The 12,455-nt window shown below is 40.5% G+C and overlaps 1 protein-coding gene across 2 annotated transcripts in view; it reads left to right on the forward strand.

Annotated features, from left to right (window-relative positions):
- Positions 1 to 12,455, forward strand: part of ZC2HC1A (zinc finger C2HC-type containing 1A) — a 44,477-nt gene that overhangs the window by 14,094 nt on the left and 17,928 nt on the right. For both annotated transcript variants that reach the window (XM_040546120.1, XM_040546121.1), the window contains exons 2-7: positions 380 to 453; positions 1,088 to 1,204; positions 1,440 to 1,575; positions 6,159 to 6,307; positions 7,673 to 7,769; positions 8,738 to 8,846. In XM_040546120.1, the coding sequence (XP_040402054.1) occupies positions 380 to 453; positions 1,088 to 1,204; positions 1,440 to 1,575; positions 6,159 to 6,307; positions 7,673 to 7,769; positions 8,738 to 8,846 (682 nt within the window). The remainder of the gene's footprint in view (positions 1 to 379; positions 454 to 1,087; positions 1,205 to 1,439; positions 1,576 to 6,158; positions 6,308 to 7,672; positions 7,770 to 8,737; positions 8,847 to 12,455) is intronic.

The following is a 12,455-nucleotide window of genomic DNA, read 5'->3' on the forward strand; positions in this document are numbered from 1 at the left end:
TGCTTCTTTCAAAGAACCAGGAATACCCAGTATCATTGCTCTCTATGTCCGTTTGAGCTGTCAGTACGACATACAGTGAATCAGTCATATGCATGCTGATATGCAGGCACCTCTTTAAAAGTGCAGAGTGTCGTGTTGTAAATCATCAGAGTTCATGCCGGCTTGTTCCTGGGCCTTACTGCTTTGAAAAGTATGTAAGGACTTGCATATTGGCTTTTCATTTCTGATCTGCACAGCCTCTGCATGGTTCAAAGAATGCATACTTTTGCAGTGACAGCTGTTGTTACTGTGAAGCGTATGAGGTTAGCAATCTAGGAAGAATTTTTTTTACTGCAAATTTAAACAGTCTTATAGAAGTATGCTTTTTTTTTTTTTTAAGGTGAGGTTACAGTGCAGACTGGAGATCTGTTGCCATGTAGGATTTGTGGAAGGACTTTCTTTCCAGCAGCACTGGTAAGTAGTATCAGACCTGGAAGTACCTGAAACAGTACTCATAAGTTAACAAGAGTTAAGCAATGGTTAGTATAGCTAAATAAAGTAGATTTAGATGTTTGTTTTTTCAAATACTTAAGAATTCCAGCTGTCTCGGTTTTGAAGTTCCTTAAAAGAAGGTGGATTTTATTTCAGCATCCTGTCATGTTCTGAAAATTCAGGTCCTTCTAAAAGCGTCTGCTATGGCGCCACAGAATTATTCCTTGTCTCTGCAAATGTAAGCCTGAGCATCATGCTATCTTATCTAGTAATTGGAGTGTTCTGCTAGCCATCTTCAGAATGCCCTCCTCTTCAGTCTTAATAGAAGTTAGATTGACCTTAATATTAATATGAATTTCAGACACTGATCTGTCTTGACCGTCAAATGTAAATGCTGCCTACCTACCATCAGTTTTTTATTTGCAAGGAACAAGTACAGGTGCCTCCCTTTTTTTCTTCCTCAGCTCCTGAGTTTTTGTGATCATGTATATGCATTTGTGAATTCCTGTAGTTCTGTTCAAAAACTAATGGTTGGCATAAGTATTTGAGTGAAAGCAGTCTGATTGTACTCATCAGGAGAAAATTCTGTATTTTCCTGTATTTCTTCTGCTTGTAGAAAAAGCATGGACCAATTTGCCAAAAAACTTCTGCAAAGAAAAGGAAGACATTTGATTCCAGCCGACAGAGAGCAGAAGGAACGGACATTCCCACAGTAAAACCTCTTAAGCCACGGGTATGTTACTCTACATATGTAAACTACTCTGGTGGTTTACTCTGCATATGAACATTTTAGGCAAAATATGTATGCTTCGTAATAAGGTTTGTTTCTGCTGCCAATTTGTGATAAATTGGATCAACTAGGATCTGGAAGAAATGTAACCATAATATTGTGTATTAAAATAAGGGATGTACCTAGCATAAAGTAAGAGCTTCAAACATATAAAGCTCTTTCTTTTTTGGCTTCTTAGCCAGAACCTCCCAAAAAACCATCCAACTGGAGACGAAAGCACGAGGAGTTCATAGCAACTATACGAGCAGCCAAAGGACTTAATCTTAAAGATGGTGGAAAACTCCCTCCACCACCTCCGCCATCATATGACCCTGGTATGTAAAACAAATGAGTTTCTTAAAGACTTGTTTGTAATTTAAACAATTTGTAAAAATTTGAATTAAAAACTATTTTTTTGGAACACAGTATTCATGAGTTCATAAAGATTATTGTATGATTATCCCTAAGCAGATGCTGTCTTGTGACTGGCTAGCATCCTTTGTAGTTTTCAATGCCTGTGACTTTGTTTTCAATGCAATGAAAGTTGTGTCCAACTTGCAGCTTGCCACTGTGTTATAAACCACTAGGCTGGACAAATTGTTTCAGCACCATATTTCTGCCTCCTGCAGTGGATCTGTTTAGGAAGAGCAGACTATCTTTTTAATTGGCCACTGATTCTGGACACCTACAACCTTTATGTATTGTAGGAATGCACATGCTGACAGCCTAGAGTGTAGTCTCTTCCATTTCTTGCTAGATTCAAATTTATTTTTGTGTATGCACCTTGTGGAGTGAACTGCTCTAGTGCACGTGACCCTGACTCGTGTGTTGGGGGATACTTGCATTTAAGTTATGTGAGATCTGGAGCTTGTATTAGCAAGTGAGTGACAGTCCTTGAGTAGCCTCAGAACTGAGGTTAGGTAAAGCGTTGAAGCGGTCTGGTGTCATTGGGAAGGAAGTACACTTTTCGGTGAACTTCTGTGATGTAATAATAGGGTGGAGAATATATTCCTTCTTGTCATAAGAGCTAAACAATTTGAACAGCTCAGTGGTTATTTTCAGAAAGATTGGGGAAAAACAGACACAATCTACTTGCTTCTGGCTGCTCTTGGTCAAGTGAGGATTTAAGTATTCCCCACCTTGCTTCTCCGCTGGAAGTGAGTTAGTCCCAATATTAGGATTGTAATTGTGCATTCATAGTTAGAAGTGAAAAGTCATAATATTCAGTACGCTAAGAAACATGCCTAATCATGGAAAAAAATTACATTAATAAACTAGTTGTATGGATTCTGAATTACAAGCAGGGAAACACATAAATAAATCTACCCTGTAAAAGTCACTGAAATTGTGCTCCACTAGCTCCAGTCTGTAAGAGACTGCAAGCGAGTTTGAAGTGAAGAAAGTAGCTCTGTTCAATCTGCTTGAAAGAATGTGAGGATGTAATGGGAAGAGAAGGATATTTCACCTCTGTTTCTCTCCTTCTGTTTTACTTTCCCAAGCTGAGTTTTATTGTCTGTAGCCTCCCGGTTTCATCCTGCTGCAGTGGGTAACACTTTAGGAAAGGGGAATCAGGAATGAAGAGAAGATGCATTAATTAATCAGTGGATTCCTTCCCACAAATAGAAAAAAAAGAGCAAGGGTAGCTACAGTTGCTTCTTTTCCACTTTACATGCAGGAGAAAATGGGAATTACATGGGGTATCATGGAGTATATCCATCCTCTCCTACTCAGCTCTTCCTGTGGCATGTCTATTTCTTAGTAGCTGCTAGACTTTTTTCCTTTTGAAGGAGAAAGTCCTGTATTAATATTTCTTAACTGTTTGCTTTGAGTTTGGAAAAAAAAAAAAGGCAGTGTTGCTTGTTCTTTGATCTCCTGTTCCACATTTTCATCGAATCATAGAATGGCTCGGGTTAGAAGGGACCTTAAAGATCATCTAGTTCCAACCCCTCTGCCATGGGCTGGGATGCCACCCACTAGACCAGGTTGCCCAGGGCCTTGTCCAACCTGGTCTTGTAAACTTCCAGGGATGGTGCATCCTTAGCTTCTCTGGGCAACCTGTTCCAGTGGCTCACCACCTTCTGAGTGAAGAATTTCCTCCTGGCATCTAATCTAAATCTCCCCTCTTTTAATTTAAAACCATTCCCCTTTGTCCTATCACTATCTGTATATGTAAAAAGTCTCTCTCCATCTTTTTTATAAGCCCCCTTTAAGTACCGAAAGGCTGCAATGAGGTCTCCCCAGAGTCTTTTCTTCAGGTTGAACATCCCCAGCTCTCAGCCTTTTTTTACCAGAGAGGTGCTCCAGCAATCTGATCATCTTCGTGACCTTTCTATGGACCTGTTCTAACAGATCCACATCCTTCTTGTGCTGGGGGCCGCAAGCTTGGATGCCCCAAGTGGGGCTTCACAAAGGCATAGCAGCGGAGGATGATCACCTCCCTTGACCTGCTGGCTGCTCCTTGTTGATGCACCTCAGGAAGCAGTTGGCCTTCTGGGCTGCAAGCGCACGCTGCTGACTCATGTTGAGCTTTTTGTCCGCCAGAACCTCCAAGTCCTTCTCCATACTCTGCAGGGCTGCTCTCAATGAGTTCTCCCAGTCTGTACTCACATCTGGGATTGTCCTGACCCAGGTGCAGCACCTTGCACTTGGACTTGTTGAACTTCATGTGGTTCATGTGGGCCCACTTCTCAAGCTTGTCCAAGTCCCTTTGGATGGCATTCCTTCCTTCTGTTGTATCAACTGCATCACTCAGCTTGGTGTCTTCTTTAAACTTGCTGAGGGTAGGGTACATTCAATCCCACTGACATTGTCATTAATAAAGATACTGAACAAAATCAGTCCCAAGATAGACCCCTGAGGGACACTACTGGTCACTAGCCTCCACCTGGACATAGAGCCATTGACTGCAACTCTGTGGATGAAGCCATCCAGCCAATTCCATATCCATCAGATGGTCCACCCTTCAAATCCATCTCCCTCCAAACTGGAGATCAGGATTTCATGTAGGACTGTGTCAAAGGCCTTACAGAAGTCCAGGTAGATGACATCAGTTGGTCTTCCCGTGTTGACTGATGCAGTCACTCCATCAGAGAAGGCCACGCAGTTGGATTTTCTTTAGAAATAGTGCAGAATAGCCTGAAGATGTTGAGAAGGTTCTGAAGTCAGCACTATTTACATTGAACTTGGCTGTGTATGTATACTGCTTGTTTTTAATCTGATTAGTTTGTATTGTATAAAGCTTATATTGAATCTTAACAGTTCTTCTGTACCAACTGTATTGTCTGGTCCTGGGCAAACTGCTCCAGGTGTCCATGCTTGAGCAGGGGGGTTGGACCAGATGATCTTCAGAGATCGCTTCCATTCTCAACCATTCTGCAACTGTGATAGCCAGGTGGCTGTCTGGTGCTAAGCATTTTACAAAGGATGAACATAAAATCCCTCATACTTAAGAGTACATGTTAATCCTGTATTGTCTGATCTATTTACTCTAGTGGGCTTTGGAGGTCTTCTGTCGGAATTGAGCCATGCCCTAGTTAGAAATGGCCTTTTTTATGATTTAGGGGCTTCCATAGTTGCTTGCTTCATGGATTTCTTTTTTTTTTTTCTTCTCTGTCTGGGGCCTGTCATAGTTTGATCATGGTTACTAATTCTGTTGCTTCTGACTTTCCATCTGTTAAGGTGTAGTTTATGTTTGAGTATTCTGACAGTAGTGGAGTTTATGTAAAAATAAACAATTGCTGTTATCACATGAGATTCCCATGCCATCGCTTCTGTGAAGAATTTCTGTGTTCTTCCTGTGGCCTTTGCTCTCCCTTCTTGAGTCACTATTCATAGTTTGCCAGCCATTAAACATTGGACCTATTTGAAATTTTGTTTATTGTAAGGGCTAACTATTTAAACTAGGTCAGCTGTATTTGGAGTAGTAACATGTAATCTCAATTTTATTTTGGATTGTATAATATCTAATTCATTCTGGAGGCAATGACTGTTGAGTCTTTGTTTAATACACTTCTAAAATCACCTGGGAACATACTAATTTAAACTGCTGTGCTCGTGTTGCAAAGTTGATGTTTATGGTTTAGAATACTGTATTCTGAGGAATTCAATGTTCATATCTCTAGGCACTAAAAGACCTATCTGAAACTGCAGCCCAAACACTTTACTGTTGATGGGCAGTATATTTTAAGGGGTGTATTTCCAACAAGCAGATGAGGGATCTTTTAGGATTTTAAATACTTAGCCTTTCTTTTTTTTTTTTCCCCCAATGTTAATATTTCCTGCAAGCATTACTGTTCATAGTGTGACTAAATTTATCTTGGAAAAAATAATGCAGACACCAATTATCCTATCTCCTAATTTTCGCTGCGTTTTCTTTGATTCACGTTATCTTCTTATCAGGTTATATTTCTGGTTCTATTCATTTATTTTTAAATGGTCATTTCCAGTATTTCAGTTGGTATTACTCAGTTCTTTCAAAATTGCCAGAGGAAAGGGAATTTGATGTCTTTGGCTTATCTGTATGGGAAAGATTTCAGTGTACTTTCATATTTTGAACAAACTGAACTGTATTTGTGATTCTTTATTAAACCTCTTCTCTACTTCCTGCCAGCTAAATTCCCAACCATGTCCATCTACCTCTTTGGTCACCTTCCCTGCTGAGTAGCATCTCTCAAACTATTTCTGATTTCACATAAGTTTTTTCTGATTCCCCACCACTCTTCTCCTTCTTATCCATCAACCTTGTGTGTTACATGTGGACAATAATCTTTTCCCTAGTAATCTGTGTTTCATTTTCAGATGTAAGAGATGCTGATTTTCTCTGGGCTGGGGTTGGTCTTTAAAAGACTTATTTAAAAAACAAAGTGTTTTAAACACTTGTTAAAATGCATTATTAATGTTAGACTTTTATGTTTTTAAGATTACATTCAGTGTCCATATTGTCAGAGGAGATTTAATGAAAATGCAGCTGACAGACACATCAATTTCTGTAAGGAACAAGCAGCACGTATTACTAATAAGGGAAAACTGGCAGCTGATACCAAAGGGAAGCTTCCTACTAGAACACAGGTGAACAGAAACATTTTTCTTAAATTGTAATTTGCGTTGGATATAAAATCAAACTTGTTTAATATTTTGTTGCCCTTAAATTAACCATTTTATTCTGTAATGTTATTGTTTTAGACACTAAAATATTCTTTTATTAGAACCTAAGCGTGGAAGAGGTTTTCGGTCTCTTATGAGAGTTGCAACTGGAGATTTGTAAATCAGATGGCAGCAGCTGAAAAGCCGAAAACAGTCATAGATGTAATTTGGAGATTTGTGAAAATGACAGATAAGGGTAGTAGCAGGAAGCGTAAATGGAGTTTTTGTTGACAGAGTTTAATTTCTGTTGTGCGAGTCTTCTGAATCCAGTTCAAGACTGTTCCTTAAGTGGACAAATAAAAATCATAGAATCATTAAGGTTGGAAAAGGCCTTCAGGATCATCTGGTCCAACCGTCTACCTACCACCAATATCACCCGCTAAACCGTATCCCAAAGTACGACATCCAACCTTTCCTTGAACACCCCCAGGGACGGTGACGCCACCACCTCCCTGGGCAACCCGTTCCAACGCCTGACTGCTCTTTCTGAGAAGAAATGTCTCCTAATTTCTAACCTGAACCTCCCCTGGCACAACTTGAGGCCATTCCCTTTAGTCCTATCACTAGTTACCTGCGAGAAGAGGCCGGCCCACAGCTCCCCACACCTTCCTTTCAGGTAGTTGTAGAGAGCAATAAGGTCTCTCCTGAGTCTTCTCTTCTCCAGACTAAACAAATAAAGGTACAGCATTATTATATTTTTGTCTAAATAGAGGTTTAGAGAAGTCAAGCAAACCAGGGTAGGAACTGCAATAGTTAAGTTGTGATTAACACAAATGAAGGATTAAAGCGTGTGTCTTCATTTGGTGGTGAAACTTTTTCTGAAAGCTTTGAAGAGTAAACAGACACAAGCAGTTAGTCTGGTGATTCTTGCACTCTATTCTGAAGCATGTTAGACTGGCTGACAGCACACATGAGAGTAGGATTTAAAAGGCAAAAATGATTTTGCCCTTGAATATTCTTTTTAAAATTACCAGGTTATGAGGTGGTAATGTTAAGCTTGTGAGATATGTATGGAAAAAAATAAAAGCGGTAGAAAAGTGGAAAAAACACAAAACATGCAGTTAAATGAAAAACACAAAACCAGTAAGTTGGACAATCTTTCCTACTAGTATCATTTCTTTGTAAGAAAGCAGACCAGCAGAAACTGTTTGTGTGACCCCTGTACCAGAAACAAGTTAGTAACTAAGTAATCATAATTTGTTTTCCCTGCCTGCCTGAGATAACTACCTATCATGTTACATAGATAGTTTGATTTAATTGCTTACATTTCTAGGCTGTATTTTGTTACAGTACAAGCCTGCTGCAGTTAAGAAGATGCCTTCTGCAGGATCAACACCATCATCATCCCGCTTACCACAGCCGAGTGGTGTTAGCAAAACAGGTGTAGGTAAGAAATTAATGTTAGCAATTTTGCATTTCTTTTCTAAATACTAGTTATCAAACTATGTAGTAAAATCGTATAATAGCTGGAAGGATTTCTACAGTGTTGCCCAGTGATTTAAATTGAAGGAGTAAAAATTTCACAGGAGGAGCTTAGTGTTTCATGAGAGGATAAGATGGCTTCTGTTTTTCCAAATACAATTTTTAAATCAATGTTTTTTGTAACGTGTTTTTTTTTTTAACTACATATACGATGTCTATCACAGAATGCTTTGGGTTGGAAGGGACCTTAAAGATCGTCTAGTTCCAACTCCCATGCCATGGGCAGGGACATTTCCCACTATACCAGGTTGCCCAAAGCCCCATCCAAATTTATTGTTGAACTGCAAGCATTTGTTTGCAAAATAAACAAATGGAATGGCTGCAGATTGGCCCCTATCCAACAAGACTCTTAAGGATGTAGGGCTCTTGTTTTATATATCTGGTCAAATAAGGAATTTTCTGATTTGAACCTGCAAAATCATTCTGTGAAGTAATGTATGATTATATCTAATTCTGATGTTTTTACATCAGATTTTTCTGTTGCTGCATTCTCTTCTAATTTGTATGCTGAATATAATCATAAATTTATAAAAATATTTTGCAGACTTATTCTTTTTTCAGATAACAATAGGGTTCTGTATGTACATTTACTGATTCTAGACTTCTTTCCTTTTTCTTTCTGAAGAAACAGATCCAATTATTAGAATATTTTTTCTCAATTGCATATTTGCTATACCCTTTTGCAAGCATACTTGTTTTGTGCTAGTATCTTGATATTTTTTAATACAAGTATGTATTTATTATATGTATATAATGTATAATATTTCTAAAACTCTTGTTTTGAATTTTACAATAAATATATTGTTAATTGTATCATTCCAATAACAGAATCTTATGCTTTCTTATATTTCCCTTATTACTTTCAACTGTAAGGTGCCTCTTCAGGTAAAGCATTGTCTTCGTCTGGGTCCAGTGGGAGCAAAATTCAGACATTATCACCAGCTCATAAAAACTCACTGGGAATGGTGAACCCACAAGCAGGGTAAGTTCCTACTTGTAGCTTATTTTATACTTATGTTGTGCTAGTTCTAGAAGTGTCTGTGGGTTGTGTGTTCTTTCTGTTTTCTGCAAGCTTCAGAAGTGCATTGCTTTGAATTCATCCTTTATTTATAAATGCAGTTAATATTTAAGGAATGTTGGAGAAGGCAAAGTTGCATTTTGTAATGTTAAAATAACAGCAAAGGAGGTAAAGTGATAAAACTAGATATGAAAATTAGGAAGTTATAGAACAGACAAAAATGGTTGGAGTCCTGTATTTTTTTTTCTTTGTAAAAGTGGAAGGACTTAAAGAGAAAAGGAGAAAACTACCAGGCATACTACTAAACTACCACTTCTCTCATTTCATGAAAATAAAATAAGAGGCCTCTGCCGTGGACCACAAGCCAATTGTGACAGGATCTTTCCTCTTAACACAAAAGGATGCACACCTTCACTCCTACCTGCCCCTTAAAATACATAAGAGGCAATGAATGAATGAGCAGAAGTAAGGCAATAGAATCCCGTGCTCTACAACAGCAACAAGAAATGGTAGATGTACATTACTAGAGTTCCCTGAAATTGCGGGTTTAAGGCTGGTAATTGCGGGTAACGTGTTTAAGGCTGTTACTGATATTTGTTAGGAGTATATTCAGTGCACACTCTCTCAAAGAAGAAATGTATGTAATGAAAAAAAAAAGTAGTGCAACAGAATCACAGAATGGTTGAGGTTGGAAGGGACCTCTGGAGGCCATCTGGTCCAACTCCTATGCCCAAGCAGGGGCACCCAGAGCAGGCTGCCCAGGACCATGTCCAGGCAGCTGTTGAAGATCTCCAAGGAAGGAGACTGAACAACCTCTCCGGGCAGCCTATGCCAGGGCTCCATCACCTGCACAGTAAAGACATGCTTCATGATAGTGCGACGAAACCTTCTGTGTTGCAGGTTATGCCCATTGCCTCTTGTCCTGGCTCTAGGCACCACTGAAAAGAGACTGGTTCTGTCTTCTTTGCACCTTCCATTTAGGTATTTATAGGCAGTGAGATCCTCCCTGAGCCGCCTCTGCAGGCTGAACAGTTCTCAGCCTCTCCGCAAAAGAGAAATGCTCAAGTCCCTTGATTATCTTGGTAGCCCTCTGCTGGACTTATTGCGCTGTGTGTAGGCCTCTCTTGTACTGGGGCAGGTACGGGATGGGACAGGACGGACAGTACTGCAGGTACTCATCAATGCTGAGTAGGGTGGAAGGATCACCTCTCTTCACCTGCTGGTGATACCAAGGGTTTTCTGTAAAGTTTTCTTGGCTTCAAGAAGTTTTGAAGAGCATTGAGCAGCCACAAGAAGCAGTGAGAGAAAACATAAAAATAAAAGAAGAAAGTGTTTGCAGTTGTATCATCGGTGATTGACGATGATTTCTTCCTATAAAGTATGAGTATCAATTTGAATGAACTCCATATAAGATGGAGAAAAACAGCAGCTTAAGTTTGTGAGGAAGAAAAGACATTCTGAAATAACTCATGGGGCTGAACAGCTTTATTTATTGCATAAAATTTGTGATTTTTCATTTATCACTCTCAAGTCTTATGAGTTATGCACAAGTACAAATTACAGCTCTTATCCTTCAATCCTAACACCATGTAGCATGAGGACACAGTTCTGTTCTTCCTTGCTCTGCCCACTCATACTGTGTCGTTGAGGCACAGACCTGAGGGAGTGAGTGTCTGAGTGTTTTTTCTCCAGTGTCCTAATAAGCTAAGTAAAGTGTCCTAACCATGACATATGGTTTTACTAAAAGGCAAACATTAAGTGAGGTAAAAAGCGAAGGCAGTGGCTGCCTCCTCCAGCTGCTCTGGCCCAGGACTGCTTCTCCTGTCACCTGCAGGGACCTGAGATCTCTGCCCTGGCTGTGTTGAAGTACAGCTGCAGCTTTCCACATTTCAGGTTCAACCAGCAGTAAAGCTGAGCTCATATCCCAGGCACACACAGAGACAGGACTCTGACAAGGCTGGTCACGTAGGCTGCCCAGCCGAGGGCTGCCTTCAACAAGACTCATGTGAAACAGACGTAGGCAGCCAAGATCCCTTCCTCCTCTCTGGCTCATAGTGAAGGGAGGTTACTAGTAAAGGCACACATGCAGCACTGTCAGGGTTCACAAACACACACATTTGTTGATTCTTTGAGTACCAGTTTGGCCCCTCTGTACACCCAACATCCCTGCCCGGATCCCTGGTCTGCTTTGCAGCGCACGCACAGGAAAGAGTGTGAATACAGAGAGTTAAGAAAAGATTTAATGATGAGAAAATAGGACAGACTGCTCTGTTCAGTTGCAGGGCTTGGCCAGACAAGTGTGACTGGCCCTGTTTTACATGCAGCCAGCCAGCCCTTTTATACTCTTTTCTATGTATTCCCCTTTTGTTCTTCCAGTTTGTCCTTCTCCCTATACATCCCTTATGGGTTTGCAGAGCTCTACAGTTTCCTGCATCACCCCAATCTGGGGCCCTGTGGTTCACAATCTCACCAGCTACAAGGTTCATCTTTCCTACATCCTTCCTGTAGCTTGTTAGCCCACCAAGTAGTTTGACTGAGAGGTTTGTTTCTTGTGATTGTCTACCGGCTTAGAAGTCCTCCATCAGATAACCTTGCTGGAATAAACATTCCTACATTCTCACCTGCTCTACTAAATTAATGTGACTCACCAGACTTGCTTCCCATCACTGCCTCCCTTTCTTATTATCCCTTGTTGTGTTGGAAAAGCTCCTCGACTAGATACCCATAAAGGAGCAAACACTCTCCTTGTTCATACCCTTACAGCAAGCTTATGCAAGGTGGCCTTCCTAATTGTAGAAAGAGTTTTGAACAGCAGCCTTGGCAGAGGGGACAGGGCATGGTGAAGATTAAATTGACATTTATTGAACATCAGAACTGTGGAAAACGAAGGGAAGACACTGAGAGGTCAGGATGAAAGCCTTTGAAATCAAAGAGGAATGTTATTCTCAGTGTTAAATGAAGAAACACATTGGAAATGGAAAAGGGTTTTTATTTTGCCCTGTATTGTGAGACCTTTGGTTTTCTTTGCCTTGCATCAAACTTTTGCTTTTCTCTTCTTGCTGCTGTCTTTTCCTGTATCTTCCCTTCAGAATAGTAAAATTGAGTAAAAGTGATTCAGATCAGTGGGAGGTAGTGTGGTGGTTTTACTCAGCTAGGTAGATGAACTCCTTCACAACCACTTTCTCACTTCTGCTTCTCAAGGAGAAGAGGGAGAAAAGACAGGAAAAGGGCTCGAGAGGTGAGATGAGGATGGGGAGATCACTCAACAAGTATCGTGACAGGCAAAACAGACTCAGCGTAGGGAGATTAAAGACATTTATTACCTATTACTAACAAGCTAGAGCAGTGAGAAACAAGACCAAACAAACAAAAAATAAAACCAACTTCCTCTCATCCACCCTCTTCTACCTCCTCCCTCCAAGCAGTGCAGGGGCATGGGGGCTGAGGTCAGTTCCTGATGCTTCATCTCCACTGCTCCTTCACTGTCACTCTCTGCCCCTGCTCCACGTGGGGTCCCTCCCACGGGATGCCGTCCTTCCCAAACTGATCCTGTGTGGGGCTGCCCACAGACAG

The sequence above is a fragment of the Cygnus olor genome, chromosome 2, assembly GCF_009769625.2.
Source record: "Cygnus olor isolate bCygOlo1 chromosome 2, bCygOlo1.pri.v2, whole genome shotgun sequence".
NCBI lineage: Eukaryota > Metazoa > Chordata > Aves > Anseriformes > Anatidae > Cygnus > Cygnus olor.